At 35.0% G+C, this 20714-nt stretch overlaps 1 protein-coding gene across 3 annotated transcripts in view; it reads right to left on the reverse strand.

The window, feature by feature from the left end:
• Positions 1-20714, reverse strand: part of MIA2 (MIA SH3 domain ER export factor 2) — a 37305-nt gene that overhangs the window by 3982 nt on the left and 12609 nt on the right. For 2 of the 3 annotated variants that reach the window (XM_084522388.1, XM_084522387.1), the window contains exons 7-26: positions 20569-20700; positions 18863-18884; positions 18670-18758; positions 18241-18312; positions 17373-17483; positions 16950-17021; positions 16436-16540; positions 12696-12818; positions 11979-12102; positions 11211-11257; positions 10905-10995; positions 9594-9732; positions 7974-8075; positions 6705-6765; positions 6318-6353; positions 5295-5362; positions 4537-4619; positions 4055-4186; positions 1970-2128; positions 475-606 (exon numbers count right to left, since the gene is read on the reverse strand). In XM_084522388.1, coding sequence (XP_084378514.1) covers positions 475-606; positions 1970-2128; positions 4055-4186; positions 4537-4619; positions 5295-5362; positions 6318-6353; positions 6705-6765; positions 7974-8075; positions 9594-9732; positions 10905-10995; positions 11211-11257; positions 11979-12102; positions 12696-12818; positions 16436-16540; positions 16950-17021; positions 17373-17483; positions 18241-18312; positions 18670-18758; positions 18863-18884; positions 20569-20700 — 1900 coding nt within the window. The remainder of the gene's footprint in view (positions 1-474; positions 607-1969; positions 2129-4054; positions 4187-4536; positions 4620-5294; positions 5363-6317; positions 6354-6704; positions 6766-7973; positions 8076-9593; positions 9733-10904; positions 10996-11210; positions 11258-11978; positions 12103-12695; positions 12819-16435; positions 16541-16949; positions 17022-17372; positions 17484-18240; positions 18313-18669; positions 18759-18862; positions 18885-20568; positions 20701-20714) is intronic. The other variant, XM_084522389.1, reaches the window with a different exon arrangement.

Raw genomic sequence — 20714 nt, forward strand, 5'->3', positions numbered from 1 at the left:
TATTACAAACAGTTTGAAGGAGGCTGCAGGACTTTCTACTCAAAGCCAGTGAATACTTGAAAATGTTGCTGTTGTTCTTTCAGTTTCATTTACTCTAACTTTATAAAAAATGACACAGAAATGCAAGTAAGGGTTTGTGAAACTTTAACACTGTGTTGAGCTTCATGGGAGGAACCACAAGATATGGGAGGCCATGTCTGAATGGTTAATACCCAGATCAGTGAAGGTGGACAATGAAAATACCTCACGGTTACCATTCACTGGATTCCATCCACCCAATAGAAGAGCCTGTAATTGCTGAGAACAGTGAAAGACTGCATCAAAGCCAGCAGGTATTAAAATGTTTTTGCGCAACAGAACATATCAGGCCTGGGGTAGCTGTCAAACTGCCCTCCTCCCATGGCGTAGTACATATGGTCACCCTATACTGAGACTCCTGATCATGTCATGGAAGCCAGGTAAAGCAATTCCCACCTGTTTTATCAAAAGACTGCACGTTGTACGTTCGTAGCTCCGCTGGTCCAGAAAGTCTTCCAGTATTTGGAGGATTAGGGAAAAATCTTTCTTGTCTTCGAGGAGGAAGAACTGCATCAGAATAGGGCTCACCTATCATTGAAAACAAAAAAGTCACAAAACAAGTCAGTGAAGATTTATTACCTCATTTCACGTAATTTTATATCAGCAAAATTATCTGGATATCTTATGCTCCTGTAAATATTCTAAGTGACTATTAACCAGGGTAGGCAAACAATCCTAGAATTAAAAAAAAAAAAAACAAAAACAGACCGTAGGAATCCCACCTTCATATATACAGCTTACATTTGGAGTAAACTGACATTTCAGGAGCTGCAAAAGAGAAAGCTCCCTGATTTTTGGTTTATATACAGTAGAATTCTTTATGTTGTGATTACATAAGTGACCTTGAAACAAAGATTCAGCACAGCAACGAAGGCTCATGTCAAAATAAGTTACTGTACATTTGAAGCCATGCTAATGTAGGAGTGCTGTTTCCCATGACATTTCTTACCACTCTACTGCATTTCCCATCTCCTTGCATTGAATCTAGCAATTATGCAGCTACAAGGCAAAGAGTATTAGTCAGATGCTGGGCAAGGATGGGATAAGAACACAGCTCTGGACAAGAAAACAGGACTGCAGTATCCTGTAAATAGATGAGATCTGACAAATGGAAAACTGCATCCTGAGGGAATTTTGAGTTTTATGATCAGGCTTACACACAGATGCACAGCAACTACAATAGCTTGCTGCATCTGAAAACTGAAGTACATTCACCTGTTTTTTTTTTTTTTTATTGTAGTATTTTTGCTTCTTTATTACAAGTACACAGGAAGGTTGTTTCCTCCCCTGAATTCAGTTTACTTCAGAACATCAGTATCCTCTTCATTTTATCTATGTCTTCCTTGAGTGATGATGCGTAACACACGTTTATCTAAAGTGAGAGCGATGACTTATTTTGTTCCTGTTGTTATTTATGGAAGAGGCAACATCGACATGAAAATAAGTACTAAACAGCACGTTTTCAGCCAGGATGACTGTCCCATGGTGTTCCCCTACTACCAGCAGAAACATTAAAAAATCAGCTAACTTTTGGGATTTTTTTTTTAAGCTAATGTACCATTAAAAATTATGACTTTCTCAGATCTCTCATTCATCATCTAGCCTAGACAGCTCTTTTGATGCACTAAATAAGCCCCTAGTAAAAGATGAAACTAAGCAGCTGATTATGCACTGCTAGGATCAATATACATTTAACAGACAGCACAGAAGAAGTGCAAATGAACTGCACTATTCAAGAAGGGGATAAAACTGTACTATTAAAAAACCTTATCAGTGTGACTGCACATGCCATTCCTAGAAAACACCTCATATTGCTAAGCAAAAAAAAAAAAAAAAATTATGCTGCAAGTCAGAAACTCCATTATTCTAGTAGCTAAGCAGATTTCTATACCTGGTGGAGGCAGAATTATCCTGCGTTCTCTGTCCCAAGGAGGAGACAGGGATCCAGTATCTGATGGTGGTCTGTGGGGATCAGGTAATCTATCAGAACTCAGCTCTCCTCTTTCATTACTAGCTTCATACATGACAGTAGATCCTGGTCCTCTGGATCCTAATTGAAGAAATGAGATAACTATTTACTCTGGTTTTCAAATCCTACATTACGTGTCTTTCTTCATTAAGCCTGAAAACAATAAAATATATCATGCAATGCCAACACTTTCAAGACATGAGAGGTGCACAGCTCCCCAGGAATCTCCAGCTGTTTGCTGCTGATGACTTACTAGAAGTGTTTAAAGGTTTGGTTGGAATGAAAAAAAATGTAGTTCAATGGGAGCGTAGCCTACAGTACCTGATTTTTTTGGTAATCATTTTAAGAGTTTCTGTTCATTGAAGTAAAAAAAAATAAAAACGGTGCCTTCATGATAAATGTTATTCTTAGTACTAAAATAATTGTCATTAACAAGACTTCATCAATTTAAAAATTAGCACTCAAAGTTAACAACCTCATTGAAAAAAATATTTGCATTACATTCAAGATTATTCTCATTCGTTCTAACTCTTTAATCAAGAAAAAAAAAATAGAGAAGACCAGGTCAACATATAAGCAAGTGGAAGACAAATGTAATGAGTGACTTCAGATTGCAAGTTTCCTTTGAAGTAAGATTTGGTCTGCATAAATGCAGAATTCCAGTATCATTCTGTAATTCCCTACCCTAAAATCCAACTTAGTATTTGAAACCATTTTCTATCTTGTGCAAAGTGAGATAAGCACTATAATCGCTCTATAGTTAGCATTGACTAAACACATCATTTGTTTAATCTTCCCAAGTTAGATTAGTGCTCCATTGCAAAGTGAACAGTAACGTCTTTGCATAATTTCTTTCCTTGCTAAGAGTGCATTTTGAAATCCAGTTTTCACTCTTACCCACCAGTAACAGCTGAGTTATAATTTTAAAGATTCATATAACATCTCAGTTTCATTACATACTGTCTCTATTCAAGCAAGCAGTTATCAAATATGTGATTTTACCTGCATGTGGTATGTGTGCTATGGTTGAACATTTGATCTCAGTTTTTTTTTTTTTTTTTTTTTTTTCTTGACTTAGAATGTGAATCAACTTTCATATGCAACTGGGTATACCACTTAGAGAGAATTAAAGTAAAGAAACAGTCTTCTAAAAATCAATGTTGATTAGTGACATCCTTATAGATGAAACATATTTAGATGTATTTCCTGTGAAGCAAATATAGGTACCAACAGATTTAACAGCGATATTAAGTTAAATAGTAGCTTCTTCATTACCTGTAATAGATGCTGAACCTTACTCTAACATTCATCAACACTGTTTCCATTTAAAAAAAATTACAAAGGAGTAGTGTTTCCTTCCCTTATCAGCCATGACACTATGGATTTATTTCACCTACTTCTCAAACTCTACATTTTACTCCTTTTTACATTTACCCTTCTGTTCTCTTTCATCAGTAGGAATGAAACAGCCTCCATGTACAATGACTACCTTAAATTTAGAAACCAAGGGGAGGAAAACATTACTGAATCAGTAACTTCCTATAGAAACATTTTTCATACGTCGATGTGTCTTGTGTTTTTTTTGATGTATGTAACTCCCCATTCTTCTCTCTCCATCTTTAGGCAATTGAGAAGTATCAACATTCTCTCCTGAGAAAACTAATTAACTTGTTTACTTTAAAATCAGAAGTTTATTTCAGCAGAACTGCATTTGTCCAAAAAATAAAACAAGACTAAGCTTGGCTTTTCACTTTTCTCAATTTATGCTTCTGAAAGCAATCTACTGACTAATCCACTAGTACCAACAAAACTTTCCGTTGTGCTGGTATACACTAGACAGCTTTAGAAACAAGTTGAAAAACAGGAAGAGTTTGTCTGAGGACCTGTTTGTACTGAATTGGTGGTTTTAATACTTTTTGTCACCAGCAAGAGGAAAAGGTGTGACAGATTTATAGCAGAGGAGAGAGAAATCCAGAATAGATAGATTTTCAAGTTTAAGAATTGTACCTCTTCCTCCTCCTCCACCTGGAAGCATAGGTGAAAGCCTTAAAGGACCCTCCAATAAAGTTGGAGGGGAAAGAAAAGCTCTTGTTTCAGATGAAGGCCGGCCCATTGGTGAGGGTCCATATGGGGAATGCTCTGGAACAGTTAAAACAAAATGCTCAAGTTCACAATACTTAGTTCAGCAAACTGTATAAAGTAATTAACTTCTCAGGTGAAGTTTAAAAATAGATTGTATAAGTGAAACAAGAACTGTGTTCCAGTTACCATGTGTGTCATATTCCACTCTCCTCTCATCAATGCTGCAATACTGCCAACACTCTTAATTTCAACAAAATACTTGACAGGACCTAGAGTAACTTTTTTTTTTAATGACTACTACATACACATGGCCAGGATAGTTTTCAAATGACTACATATGTGCTGTCTTGGGAAACAAAACCAGAAACCAGAACAATTAGAGTCTATTTTACAGTTCAACACTGTACCTCTGCCAAACGGTCTAACTGGAACATCAAGAGCATAAGGATCTTTTTCTAAAAGGTCAAGTTTAAATTCTGCTTCTGTTAATCTGTAAACAAACAACAAAAAAGAAATGCAAAAATTTTACTGGGCTGCACTGCTTACTAGTAACATTTCTACTAAAAGGGCTAAATAGACAAATGTATATCATTCCTTAAATAAAAAGGCGAGATATCACAGAACTCTGATTTAAGAATTCCTTTAAGTATTTATGCTATTGCATGTAAGCTATAATTCATAAGTTGAAGTGGCATGCTAGATGTCCTAACTCCCAGGCACAACACTATTCTCATGAATATGTTGCACTTCAAGTGTTAGTTAGCTGTACATCTGAAGGTTTCCCCCTTACACACCTCAACTGCTAGTTCAGTATAAACTTCTGAATTAAAGAACTGCAAGATTATTTAGTAATCATGACTTCTGGTTAATACATGCCTATTAAAAAAAAACAGTACCATCAAAACCCTGGAGTCCTAGACCTACATTCTGTTTCTTTTCTGAAATATTTCAATGCTTTATATAGTTCATTTTTTCTTGCATAGTATCATTACAAGAATCCTCAAATGACTCCCCCTCATTCAGAGCTACAGCAGAGCACTGCTCTCTGCTCTGTCTCATTCACCATTGATTAACATGTGGCTAGAAAATACCAAATTGCATAAATCCAAAACATATTCACATTACAAATCACATTTGTTTAGAATCAGATGAGGACTGCACTTACTTTTGTCTGTTATGTGCATTTTCTTTTCTTATATCATTGAGGTGTCTTTCAGCTGCTCGGGCTGTCAGCTTTCAAGAAGAACAAAAATCAGATGCTTAGATATTGCTGTTTATTAATTAAATGCTTCATAAATGTGACAGCTCCTAGATCCAATACATTTTTCTATCTGAAGTGTTCAGATTGTATTTTCATTATGTATGACTCATATAGAAAGCATAGGAAACAGTCTCAAAACGTCACCAAATGACACTAGCAGTTCTACTACCCAATTTTTGGGGAAACAATACAGTTTTCCTGCAGATTCTTAACACTGCAGAAATTAAATTCATTGCTTTGAAGCATCTATGGAACACATACAAGATTTACAATCTCCAATTTTACATATGCAAGTTTTATTTTTTAAAATAATACAATTCAAATCTGTGATATTATGACCATGAAGTGCCATAACTTTTGACAAGACTATCTCACACAGACCATTCAGTGAAACTGAAGAATGTATTAGTCAGGAGATATTTTAAAGTTTCCTGTTTGGAAAAAAAAGGTTAAAAAAAAAAAAAAAAAGCATTTTGTAGCAACATTCTTAGGAAGCTGTCAACGGAACATACTGTTCTCGCAGGACATAACGTCTTCTATTAGCAGATAAAAAGAATGGAGTACATCCAGGAAAAATATTAAAATGGCACCAAAGCAAGGCCAAATGCTTTTATTATTAGCAAAATGCCACGCACTTTTTAAATGGCAACATGTTATTCAAGCAGATTTAGTGCTATAGCAAACAATATTGTAGTATTCAATTCTACTGAGCTCAGAGCTCACTCAATTATTGCAATTGTTCTATGACAAAAGTATTTTTAACATGCTTTTGTGTATTTCTGCAAGAAATCAGTAGGTAACAGGTTAATTTTGATGATCTGTGTTTAATAACAAATTTAGAAGTGACAGACCAAGCTATTCAGACCATTGAAAAGTGAGACAATAGTTGACATACAGAATTAAGTAAATTTATTGTTTGGAACTTACCCAATTATCATGAGCTTTTTTCTCATGTGAAGTAATCTGTGAAAAAGATATTTGTTAGATCATTACTGAAGTGCATTATTCATCTGAAAAAGAAAACTTAAGATTGAATATATGCTCTCATTCATAAATGTAATATGTAGGTAAATTATTATGAGACATGTAAACTTAAACTGAACTTATTTTTAAATGAAGTTAGTGATTTCTACTAAGACAGTAAGTCTACGAAAAACAGATGACATAAAATAGGTAATAAAGAAAAAGACAAGGAGAAAAACAAAACAAAAGAACAAGCCATATTCAGTACAACAACCTAATGGAAAGTGGTATTTCAGTTGCATTAACATCCATCCCTACTTGGCATCAATGCCAAGTAACATAAAGACATACCTGATTCTGATAAGAACGAATGGTTCTTTCTAACTCATCTTCGAGATCTTTTGCTCGCTGTCTGTAACAAAAACAGGATTTATGACACTGTAATAAAATGCTGAGGAAAATAATTTTAAATATGGTAAACACAATGGTTAACACAAAGTATAATTATTTTCAAAAAATAATTTTTGTATCTAGAAGTATCATCACCTAAAGCCTAGAATTTCCATTGCTAGTCATTTTTGTGTACCACGTGATCCTTAGTCAACCACTCCCCAACTGCTCAGTGGTCTGTGATATATTTCCAGTATGAAGGATATCACCCTACAGTATGTCCTAACAGCCAGGTTTACCCAGCTCAGCAATTGTAGTGACATGGCTAGAACCTCATGCCGTTACAGTTTAGCAGTCGGTTCTGGGGGACAGGTACTTGCACTCAAGTTATTTCAAGACCACAGTAAGTATGATGCCACCTAGTTGCCAGCTGCCTGGTGCACAGCCTTTCTAGGTTCTGCACCCTCTCAGCAGGTGGGCCAAAGACACATTCCGAGTAAATCAAAAAGAGTGAATTCTGTATTCCTAAATGAATACTGAAAAATGTCTACAAGGGCTTCACATTCCAGAGGAATGCTCCTCAGGAAGCATTTCTGATCCGTATCGTTCACTTAAGTGTCAATACTCCCATGAACACTGAAGGAAGACAGGAAATACATATTACAAATCAAAGAATTATGCTGTAGCTCAAGAAGCTACTGAAGAAGCCCATATGTACACAGCTAGTGTAACACAAAACATTTACAAAACAATTACAGAAAATATTCCCACATTACGGTAATACTATTTAAAAGCTTAGAGATACAAAAATAGAATACTAAAACTAGACAACAAATACGTTCAGATCTATGGAAAAGGTGAATGTTGCATTTATTTCACAGTATTCTCTTTTTAACTTTCTTTTTTTTAATTTTTTAAATCTGTTCACTAAAGGGAACTAGATATAGACCCACTTCTACCATTCCATTAAAGCTAACATTTCAATACAAACAGCATTCTAATGGAAAAGCTCTCAGTGGTCTTCCATTCTCATTTTATTTTTTATATATAGTTTTTAATAAAACAGAAACTCTAATAGTATGTATTATTACACACCTACTGGCATATAACAACACAAAAAAAAGCAAACCAAAGAATCTGGAAGAAAACACATTCACTTAAGCTGGTGTTATTCTCTACTGCCTTCTGTTCACTTTAAAAGTCATAATAGTAAGTAAAATTTGTAATTACCGGTAGCTGTTTAGTTCTTCAGCAGCATGATTAATTTTTTCATCTACTTTAGAGAGCTTTTCTTCTTTTTGTAGGCGTTCTCTCTCTTCTACTGTCAGTTTCCTTTAAGAAAATTAATAAATTCATCTTAATTTTAAGTCAACAATTCTGCTGGCAGTCCAAGAAAAAAATTCTCAAATTATTTAGGCAAGATGTGTAGATGATACTTATCCAGATAAAGAACTTTAGAGGTAACATATAAAACGGCATAAACAGAACTAGTTTTTATGTCTTTATTCAGTTTATTTTTTGCTTTGCTTTGTTTTTAATGAAGCATTATCACTATTCCTAAAAGCAATTTGGAAGACAATTTAAGCTCCCAAATACTCCAGCTTTCCTTTTGCAAAATATTACTGCCCTAGGGAGCTAGTATTGCAAATGGAAATATTTGCAAAAATGTACAACCACACACAGAACTACACTATCTTTCAGTGTTATTTCAATAACTATTTAAAAGATGTCCCACTAGTACTAATATCCTCTTTAATTCAGCTATCTCCACCACAACAGCTTCTCTCCACTCCTTTTTGTCTCTTGCAGTCTTTGACAAGAAGCATGTGTTTGCTGAACTTCAGCATGGTATCTTTAAATAACTTATTTTCATTAAGTTCCATTCTATCCCTCATCCCCTATAAAAATCAAATGTTAATGTAGTGGATCTGGGGTTTTGCTGCATCTATGAGGATGACAGTCACCTGTGTATTACACAAACTACAAAGCAGATTATCATTGAAAGCAACACTTGAAAAACATCCTGCATACCGCTCAGTACAAAATCAAGACTTGTATTGCTTCTCTTGCTGCCTTCAAGATTATGTTTGCTCCTTAAAAAAATAATTTCTGGATAATAAAAATGTAAATTTGTGCCTTAAAATGATTCCCTCCTGATCCCACCACAGCCAGACACACACACTTCTCAAAGTTATTACATGCTCCATCCCACCCCAGTCCTTCTGCGTTTGATTTTGGTCAGCAAGTCCCGTTACCTACTGACATCCTTACTGGGAGACAGATGGCACAGCCTTCACATTGCGTCTTTGTTGGTGAGGAAAGACAAAATCACACAGGTTCTACATTGCTTACTGATAATAGCTGTCCATGTTTTCACTCTTAAGCTTAATTTTACATATAGCGCCACTCTTCCACAGACATTAGTAGCTCCCTTTACTATATAAAATATACCCCATAGTTAAAGAAGCTACTGATTTTCTTTCTTTCAGCAACTTTGATACATGTATTATATCATACCTCAATTTAGAAGTCAAGCTTTCCAACTTCACCCACCCTACATCATAGATTAAAGATTTGTTACTTCTCATGTTATCTGTTTTTCCCTATACTTAATTGTGGAAAAGTCCTAACTTAATATACCACTACTTCCATGGTAACAGTTAGTATAAACTTACTGTCATCATAAATGCACGTGAAGGTGCAATGTAACAGGGTCTTCCTGCTACTCCCTACTTCAGGAAACTCTGGAAAGCAGTATTCAAATTTCTAATAATTTTCAGCCACCCAAATCAAAAAGCGTGAAATCTCATACAGTAAGGATTGAACATAAAAGTGAAGAAAAAACAGCACCTGTGTAGTTTCATTTCATTTTCTTGATAAAGCTCAGTCATTACTTTGAGTTTCTGCTGAAGCTTTTGAACTTCACTTTCAAAGCGTTCATTTTCAGACTGCAAGGAAACTTGTTCACTTTGGAGGTTTTCTATACGCTCTGTCAAATGCAGAGATAATTATATTGGGAACAACATACAATTTACAAAATTAAAATATTTGTAACATTTTAGGACAGAAAAAGTCTGTAGAAGCCTCTGCTACTATACTTATTTAATAATGTATGCAGTAATATGTATTGATACATTTCAGTAAATTATAAAGATTGAGAAACAGTGTTGGTCCTTTGATGGGAAGCCAGCATTATTCTCTCTACCAAATGCAGCTCTGAGCAAATGCCTAGTCTTTGTTTTCCCTCTAAATGGCATAGCTCCTCTAGACACTGCAGTTTTATAATTCACAATTTTAATTTGGAGCTTTTATTATTGTAATTATTCCACTCTAAAAGAGTAAAATCATTACCATTATATTGCAGATTTAGCCACACAAAGCCTTGCTCACTAGCCTGAAGGAATAATTCAGATTTGTTATCTATCCGAATTAAAATCAGTCCTGTTTTCCTTCCTATTTACTATTCTTATGCCTCTTTTCAAAAAAGATATAAAACTTCAAGTAAGCTAGAATACCTTTATGAGAGAGAGTTAAAATCAATTTGGAAAACGAGTCAGGCTAAATGACCTTCATGCATTAAAAAAGAGCATATCATCATTCAAATAACAAAGCACAGTACGTTCAAAAATGATGGCTATTATCTATAAAAGCAATTGGTAGTTACAGACTTTTTTTAATTGAAGTGGCAGTGTTTTCATTTTATAAATTTTAATTCAGTGTAGCCTACACAACAAAGGAAAAATTAGAGAAAAATACTTCTAGCTTTGATTCTCTAAATGAAGTATTTCAGATTTTACTAATTATTCAGCTTCCACCTACTACAACTAAACTACAAATTTTAATAGAGTTTTAAAATTTAGAGTAGAACCCCACTGTTTCATGTCCAGCATTTATGTAAAGGTATTATATATTTATTAACATCACTTTGCTCATCTAAGATTATATAACTTCTATACTGTAACAGGGTACAATAAAATTTGCAAATGGTGCTTTATAATTAAATATAAAATCACTATATTTTGATTGCTTTACCTCTAGAATCAAATATTTAAAGTAGCTAAGCAACTCAAATAGGCATTTTAAACACTGAGTACATCTATTAATATAAACTTAAATCAGTTTTTAGTCGAAACTAGACAGCCTGTAACATCATTTAATTACCTGTAAGTTCTCCTTTGGCTTTGTTTTCATCAGACAATTTTGAATACATTTGATCTCTTTCTGTTTCCATGGTCTTTAAACAAGCATTTAACTACAGTCAAAATTAAAAAAAAAAAAAAAAAAAAGGAACTTAAGATTATTAGAAACTGTATGGAAAAATATTTAATTAAGTATCAAAAAATGCTGGGTCTTGATACCCTTAAGTGCACACATGTATCTATATGCACTTAAACTTACCATAAGAAATTGCACATATTCCATTTAGGCTCCCCCCCTTCCATCCACAAGTTTCTTAAACTCACGTACCTTTGCAGCATAGATCAATTTCTTTACAGTTCGTTTTTGCTGATCATCTGATTGACAGAATAGAATACGTCACATAAAAAGCACAGAAAGGTTTGTGACAGAGCTTACTACTCAAACATATCATTTTACTTTGCTCTTATAAAAAATGCAATCCCCAACATGCCATGATAGGCATATTTTAAATTGGTGGCTTGCCTATTTTCTAAATAGGTTCAGAATGCACTTATTAAGAGTGAGATGGTGAACACACATTGTAGGACTTACTGGGCTATTGTACAATCAGCACTAACAAAAAAGAACCTGCAGCAAGAATCAGGAGGAGGAAAGGCTACTCTGTGCTGCTGTTTTGAAAGGACCTACATCTATATCCCCACCTCTACTACACTGCTTGCAACAGCTGCATAAGGACAAGGAAACAGAAATAAGGCTCTATGGACCTACAGGGCTACTGCTTGGAGGAGCTTTGGGAAGAAACCAAAGCAACATTTCCATCTACAAATGCATGAAAATCATTGCCAAGACATCCTGCAAGAGACTGAGCACTCAGTCTTTACATTTCCCTATGACAATGCATACACTTTTATCTATACCCACGTTACCCTATAGCACAGGCTACTATTCCAGAGGTTTCCAAGCATCAGTTAACTGTCTGACATTAATAAAACTGGGTGAGTTTTAAAAACCCATTTTTTAAAAAGCTGATCTTTCTACTCTCCTAGAATTTTGTTGGTTCTCTATTTTTAAAACATCTATTAAAACATATTATACCTAAATGCTCTCCATTTTCTGTTTCACCCTTTATATCAGTGTCCCAGTGATCATCTTCAGTGTCATCATCATCTCTGATTGCTGAACTCCAGTCTTTCATCTTCAGCAAGTACTGTGTCAGCGACTAAGAAAAAGCCCACACAAAACAAGAACAGTAAAATAAATATAAACAATGAAAATGTGGTTAGCTTCCCAGTTACTTTTCCAGGATTTCTGATCTTAATTTACTTCCCTTAGTAGATTTAACAAGCCTCATCTATAGGACTCTAAATGTCCAACATTAGTCTTCTCATTAAAACATATACCTGCAGGTTAACAGGTATGCTCTAGGCAAAGATTCCTCAGATACCCAAGTAAGTAGGCTTTTCACAGGGCTTGGGCATATATGGTATGCCCAAACACATGACAGTAAGTCCCCAAACCCCATGCTCCAAATTCCCAAAAGAGTAAATACTCTATTAGAACCAAAAGTGCTATGGTCTTGTTTAGCCTGTGGGCTTCCAAGGCTGTCAGACTGCTCCACTGTGCTGCTAAGCAACCTTTTTTTGCTTAGCAGGCAAGGAGACATTTGAGGATGGACACATCAAACACACTAACAAAAAAAAAACAACAGCTTAACACATACTAAGAAAAGGAGAGTTTGTTAGATCTTCTTGAAACTTAATGGTTTAGCATCAGACTGAATAATACGATTCAGTGCTACCTGTCATCATTTACCTTGACTTGACTCTCTTTATTTTTCAATACTTCTTCTATATCTGTTTTAGATGATTCAAACATTTTTGTTTGTTCATTTAGTTCACTAAATCGTTCATCCCATCCTTCAGCTTCTTTTAAAAGCTAAAAAGGGAAATACTAGATTAGTGTGATTATTCATTATAACAAAGAACCAAGGATGAATAGCACTTCAGCCTGTTGTGCATATTATCTACATACACAAAAGCAGAATTTTAACCTCTCATCCTACAATATGAATTAAACAAGAAGACTACAAGACAGTCTCAAGATTCAAATATAAGACTTCTATGTTATTGTCCTGTTGATATAACTACAATAACTCTCTTGTAATTAGTTGCTAGAACATTTAAAAAAATAGCAAAAAGGTTCATTTACTGTTCCACTCACTTAAAATCACACGATGTGACAACAACAACGCATATAAAAAGTGACAATTTGTGTAACAGTTATGAACACTGGGCAGGAGTGGACAGAGGGGAGAAGATTCCTTCCCCAACACGCACATACACTTTTGAAATTATACCTGTCTTCTCAACCTAGGAGAGGTCGGGGAGGTAAGGAAAATCTGGAAGCTTTTCAGACAGCTGCTTAAATTCACAAGACTTGTACATTTACACTATCTCCCTTGCTCTCCTCCACATTTCTTAATGACATTTCAAAATTTTATTTTAAAGAGCTTTCCCATTAATTAAAGTCACAGCAACTGCATGTAATCGCTACTTAATGGTATGTATCTTTGTCGTTGTGGTTAACTAAACAACAGGCATATTCCAAGGTTACTTTTGATAGATATTCCCTAGTAAAATCTCATTTCACAAAAGTACTTTACAGTAGTAAAGCAATTTGCACATGTAAGCACTTAGTTTATTAAAAAAACACTGGAATAAATTAGTCTAAGTAAACCATGCTTTCACATTGTAAGAAAAAACTGATATGCATGCAAATTTTAAAGATAAAACATACAGTACAAAAACATGGGGAACTATTTGTTTTAAGAGAATGTCAAAAGAATTTTGTTCAAAGTTGTACAACGGGCAACCAATTTAAAAGCAGTGAGTGGACAGAAAGGAATAGCTAGGTTGAGCAACGTAAGTGAAAGTTATACTAAAAATAAAACCAGAAAATGGGAGTTAAACAGGGGAACTGCCATGCAAGTAGACAAACAAGTCTGGACACTTGTTATCAAAGATAAAATGAAAGGTGTGAAACAAAGTATGTGACTAGAATTGGATGAACACCACTTGGCACACAATTGCACCTTTCGAACAGTAAAAGCCATATATGAATTTGTAGCATCAAACTAGAAATTACAGATAAAGCAAGAACACTCTCTTTGCTAATGCTGCTCAGAAGACACACACAAGCAACTACATTTATCATGAAATGTCATTCCTCAAAGGGAAACTAAACCTTAAGAGAGTCCTTCTACATGAAATCAAAGAGAAAATAAATTGACCTGACTTTATATGCCTGTAAGAATTACAAGAAAGGATTTGCAATGAGCTAAAGCAGCATTTATTTCTGATGTTCCTAATGAAGGGGGAAAAAAACACATAAAGCAGGAAGTCTATGAGTTCATTAACAGTTCCCTTGTTCAAACTAAAAGGCCCAATCCTTTCTCTGACACATCAATCTGAGAGAGCACATCTGTTATAATGGTTAAGCTATGATGTGCCAGAAGATTACGACCCATTAGTGCCAATGGACAGAGGAAGAAAGCACTCTAAGTTCTGTAAACAAATAACATCTTTGTTACCTTTTGAGCATAAGTGAAATTCCATCTTTCAAAAAAAAAAAAAAAAAGAAAAAGGAAAAAAGGGATATAGATCTTCTAACACAGTAAACTAATTTACATGCTTACAACCACCTCATAAAAGAAAACACAAACAAAGTAGATATCAGGTCCTATCAACTCTTTCCAGGTTCTGTATCCACTAAAAAGCAGAGCAAAACACAACACATACAAATGTTCTCAAATTACTTAACACTGCAACAAAGCTCAGTTAATGACAAAGTGCAGGAAATTCATCCTAAACAATGTGGTTAAGGAACTACCATACCCAAGTTATTTTATCTGGAAGGAATACAAAAAAAAACCTTATTTATCTAGGAACCTGACAAGTTATTTACATCCTGGGGGCTGTTTTTCCTGATTTTTTCCTGGGCTTGCTTGATAGAAAATTATTGCATATAAAATGTAGGGCAATTCTCATCATTCAGTACTACCTTGTTGTAAGCCCTATTAAGTGGAGGAAAAAAAGAATAATCTTTTTAACAAAAAGAAATAGACTATTTCTGTCTAAAACCAAGAATTTACCAGGAAAAACAAAACAAAACCCTGTTGAGACTTTACATCATCTTCTACTTCCCCTCCCCCCCCGCCTTTTTTTAAAAAAAGTTTTACTGAGAACAGAGTTGTGCAGAATTGGAATATTCCTCCAATAGAAAATTATTCTTTTTTTTTTTTTTTACCCCTTGAATCAGTAAGTTTGATATATAATGATATATAAAGATGTTTCAATAGGAAAGGACAAAACCAAAAGTCCTGTGCCTCTAGCTCTGCAAGGTAGGTTCCTTGATACAATTCAGACAACAAAAGCAATCATCCATCAGGCAGGACAAGAAGCATGTACTCATAAAAATGAAACACTCTGTTTAACTTTTAATGTTCTGAGATTTTTTTTCAACAAAGTTATTGCACCGAATGACTACTGCATACATTGAACATTTTAAAAATAACCAGCATTCTTTGGGATCTATTCTCACGATCAGAGGGCTAGAATGCCTCTCCTCTGAAGACAGGCTGAGAGCGTTGGGGTTGTTCAGCCTGGATAAGAGAAGGCCAAAGGGAGACCTTACAGTGGCCATCTAGTACCTAAAGGGGGCCTACAAGAAAGCTGGGGAAGGACTCTTTGTAAGGGAGTGTAGCAATAGCACAAGGGGTAATGGCTTTAATCTAAAAGGGGGGAAGACTTAGATTACATATGAAGAAGAAATACTATGAGAGTGCGAAGCACTGAACAGGTTGTGCAGAGAAGTTGTGGCTGCCCCATCCCTGAAAGTGTTCAAGGCCAGGCTAGATGGGGCTTTGAGCAACCTGGTCTGGTGGGAGATGTCCTGCCCATGGCAGGGGGGTTGGAACTGGATGGCCTTTAAGGTCCCTTTCAACCCAAACCACTCTGTGATCTAGCTACAGCGTTAAGGAAAACAGCTAAAATTTGGGAAGTAACTTTCTGTATCTTCATATTACTGATCTGACTTTCCACTATTTTATTTATAGTGACACTACAGTAGTTTCCTACCTGCCTTTTGCATACATTGCAATTTCTTCATTTTTGTTTTGTTTTCTGTATCAAATACAAACATTTGCTCTCTGCCAATGCAGAGGATCCTAGCTGGAGACTTGCTCAAATCTCTCTGCTTTCCTTTAGGTCTCAGCAAAACTCAGTCCCACATTACTTACATGCTCACTTGTTCACTGATCTGTATGGATGTTTCTTTACAATTAATTTTGTTTTTTAATAATATAGGACTATCTTTGACAAAGTTTTTCTACAGAACTTCATTTTAAAGGCATGTCCTCTTCCTCATTCCGTTTACTAGAACACTCAGGGAGTGTTAACAAACACACGGAGAATGAGCTCCTTACAAAAGTCATGTTTACACAGCATTGGAGGAAAATATACAATTTCTAAGGAATTTAACTAGGAAGAACCTACTTGTTTCTCACTTTCCTGAAGATGGCAGTTTTCATCTACCGCATCTTGAACGGATGTCTTGAGTCTCTCTGTATTAATCTGATACACTTTTAGGGTGGACTTGGCCTAAATTGAAAGAAAGAAGCATTGTTTCAACTGCGTAAGTGAAGATACAACAAGCAGGGGCACCATGGTATTGCTGTACTCATTCTTAACTTTTCTATCCTTACTATATACACATTCTCACATTTTTCCCACAGTTTCAACAGCCTTTGTTGATTGAAGTTTTGCAACACTGTATCATTGTGGACTAAAAGGGTAAAGAAAAGACAAAGGTACTCCCCACTAAATGCCAATCACTACATGAAATTAAAAGTTGTTAAATCAAATCACAAAGAAGAAGCCTTAGCACATCTCTTAGTTTACAGAGCACATTAATTCTGCACACTTAGTAGGCAAATTTTTAAAAATGTAACTAGATGGAAAATAGAGAAATTATGGAGATTTGAAAACAAATGATAAAAATCAGACATACCTCATCAACTTGTGATTGAACAGATTTTGCTTCATTCTCTAAAGACTCCAATCTTTCCTCAATTTCAGCCACCTGAAAATTATTAGTTTTTAATATAGCTTCCACAGATTTGACTGAAAGTCCAGGCAATTGCTAAAGCTACTTTATTTTTCAAATTGAGAAGGTTGATACTGCCAAATCAGGGAAAAGAGTTCTTTTTCTGAACATTTTCTCACATGGGTGTTATTTTGCCAGTACGGCACAGGGAGTTTGAAGACACCAAAAGGGGAAATACAGTTTTTGTTTAAAAAAAATATATATACATATTGTCTTCTCAATAGACAAAAAACAATAGACAGTATAATTCCATAGGAATAAAAAAAAAAAAAAAAAAAACAGTAAGAAGAGTAAGAGCAACAAAGACAGGATTATTTTTATTCTCACCAAGTTATCATTTTCTGTCTGCTTAGATTTTTCTTCTTCCAGTTCTTTTTCTAGATCTGCAATTGCCTGGTTGAGTTCTAAGTTTGACTTGTTCAGTTTTTCATGCGTTTCCTAAATCAAATTGTTTTGACAGTTAAGACACTTGACATTGACTTGACTTCCTACCTGACTACGTAGGAAGAATATAAGTACGTTTTAAATATCATTTTAATGCAAAATGACAAAGTACATTTAACAAACATCACAATATCAAGGATAAATCTCAAAGTTCTCTAGACTCTTGTATGCTAACAAAGCATGTAACAACTAGATTTATACAGCCTGAGTTGCAGAACAAAATAAATCTGTTTTTTTATACAGTGGATTTGATATTATATAGCCTATGATGTATTTGATTCACTTTTTTGGAACTCTTTTACGAATATAAGCTTGGGGGATATAAGCAATGTAATTACACCTGATTTTATTACTTAAAACATGAAGCTATTCTCTCCTTATGTGTCACTGAAAAGCACTGGTAATTTTAAACTGTGCTCCAGTAGCTTATAAAATAAACTTGAATTGAATCACATGAGAACGTATTTAATGCAGTGCTCTCTCTGCTAGAAACAGGAACAGTTTACTGTTTAAGTAATTAAATATTGTCTAAAATGTCATTTACTCTAATATCAATCATTTTGTTTCCATTCTGCTTTTAATTCAGCTGCAACAAAAGCTTTTCTTAGTTAGTCTTACTTCTGTGCTATTTTCAGTAACGCAGGATTAGAAAACCAATCCTCACAATTACGCAATTATGTTTTTAATGTGCATAGTATTTTCCTGAAGTACTGCCTTATATTGCTTAGATAATTTCTATTTATCTTTTTACCTCAAAAAAAGCTGCATCTGTTGATTCTTTTGTAATGTTGTCGTCCTTTAGAGAAGATTCTAGATCTTCAAACTAAAAAAGAAAAACTTTATGTCAGAATGGACATCGGGAAAAAAAAGTGCCTAAATAATAGAAATAATGATGTTCTAGTCTGAAACATAGCCATCACCTCACAAATATACGCTGCCAGAAATCAGGACAATCTTAGCCTGAGTACGTTATCAGAGAGGTATAAAAAAAACCCTTGATCACACTGACAATGTGATACACAATAAAAAGCACTGACATAAAAAGCATTTAAAGAATTACTTCTAAAAATTTTAAACCTTTTTTAGTCACAGAATCAGGCTTAAGTTTAGTAACTCAAATACAGAAATTGGATCAGTTTATCAAATGACACATGTGAAAGCAATTAATGAGAAATATTACCTCTTTTTTGCAAAGGCTGAGTTTTTCAAGAATTTTGCATTTCTCTTCAACTAGTTCAGCAATTTTGTTGGCAAGCTGTTTTTCCCTTCCTATAACAAATAGACAACGAAATGTTGCAGCATTCACATAATTGCAAGTAGCAAAAAAACGAGTTTAAGATAATAATGCTCCAAACTATGAAAAATAAGCTTACCTACATAAAGTCGACTTCTAACCTGAAATAAAAAGAATAAATACTTGAAAACGTCTGATTAATCACTCTTGCATAGTAACTGAGAACAAGTTTTTTAGTTTATGGTTCTATGATCAGGTTAAACATGGAATTTAAGGAATATAAATATAGGTTCCTGTCACACAACCCACTATTGCCAAAACAAAGTTCCCAACCCACTATTGCCAACACTTCCCACGTACAACTCTGTGGGAAGTGCCAAATCAGCAGCTGCAGCATGAGGTCTAGTGCCCTAGAATCAAACTACGGGACAAAGCCTGTTACAAATGGCCTGGACAAAAGATGCAGAAGTTGGCTGGGCCAAATATTTTACAACAAAAGACTCCTCTCATGGCTCGGCCTGGATCATGTCTCTAACATATAAGGAGTCTTTGATTTTCCCTGTTTCTTTCTTATTCAAAGACAAGGAGACCAAGTAAGAAGGGTAGAGTGAAGACACAATTATGCCTATCCTATCAACCCCAAAAGCAAAAAGTCAAACCCCACTGCTTTTGAATAAGCAACTATTCATTCTTCAGAAGACCACTCAGTGCAGTTTTAAGTACGGATAACTGAAAAAGCTGTCAGTAACTTGTAATATCTTGGGCCTTAGTGATAGATCAGGTAACACATGAGAGGAAAACAACACTAACTAGAGTTGCTGCTTGACTCAAGTATCAGCTGAAACTCATCTTTCAAAGCATCTAAAGCAATGAAACATAGTTAAAAATCAAAAACCAAAACAAACTGCTAAGAGATACAAGGAGTAACACAAATTACAGATTTGTTAGCTTAAACAAATATGGACTACCCCTTCCAGACAATCTGAATTGCTGCTGCAGAATAAGTGTTGTTTTTCCAGATCTAAGGAGACGTTAGAAGCTGAAATAAAAATGCAATTGCTCTTATCTGAAAAAAATAAAATGCTACGCAGCCTATTTTCAAACAAAAGTATCATTAAACCCAGCACAAAAAAAAAAAAAGTCACCCTCTGACTACTTAAGAGCATGCAAAAAAATTAAGAAGCTTACTAAATATTGAATTATGGACACTGAATACATTTCTTTAGTAGGGAGAGTTTGGTAGGCAGGTATTATTGCTCACATCCTTACCCACTCATGACTGAAACCAACCCATACCTCAAAATATCATCTGATGTATGTGTTAAGAGGTTTCAGTACTACATTTCTCCAACACATCAGCTTAATTCTCACAAACTGACAGCAAAATCAGTTCAGTATTCCAGGAAACAGAATCAAGGTCACTGGCTGAAATGTTTTAAAATACCTGCCTTGATGGGACTCCATCCAGATTGCTTTTGCTAAGTTACCTTGGGAAAACCTGAGTTGATCTAGCTATAGCCAGAACAGTCAGATCAGTACATACAGCGATATGTACATCCATCAAATCTCCACATCCCATGGAAATAATTTAAGGACTGACTTTTAAAATCTGGGGTAGATATAAAAAGGGAAAGAAAGAGGAAGTCTTACTGTTTTGAGTTTTATTTCATTTCCTCTACTGACAATGGCCACTCACTACACATCCAAACACTTCCCATCTTGACAGAACAGGCTACTTCCCAAATTTTCTCCTTTTTAGGGGGAATCCAAATTAAATCACAGCAGATTTAAAGTTCCGAAGCATTAGATACCCTGAACACTAACAATTTCAATTTGAACACTTACTGACTGATAACTTCTATACAGGAACAGGAAAATTGTAAAGGCTCCAACAACTGCAGCACAAAACACTAATTCCCAAGGAAAACCATACAGATCAGGACCAGGTCTCATCTCTTCTGGCAGCGAAGCCACAGCCTGAAAAATAAAAT

The sequence above is a fragment of the Aythya ferina genome, assembly GCF_964211825.1.
Source record: "Aythya ferina genome assembly, chromosome: 5".
NCBI lineage: Eukaryota > Metazoa > Chordata > Aves > Anseriformes > Anatidae > Aythya > Aythya ferina.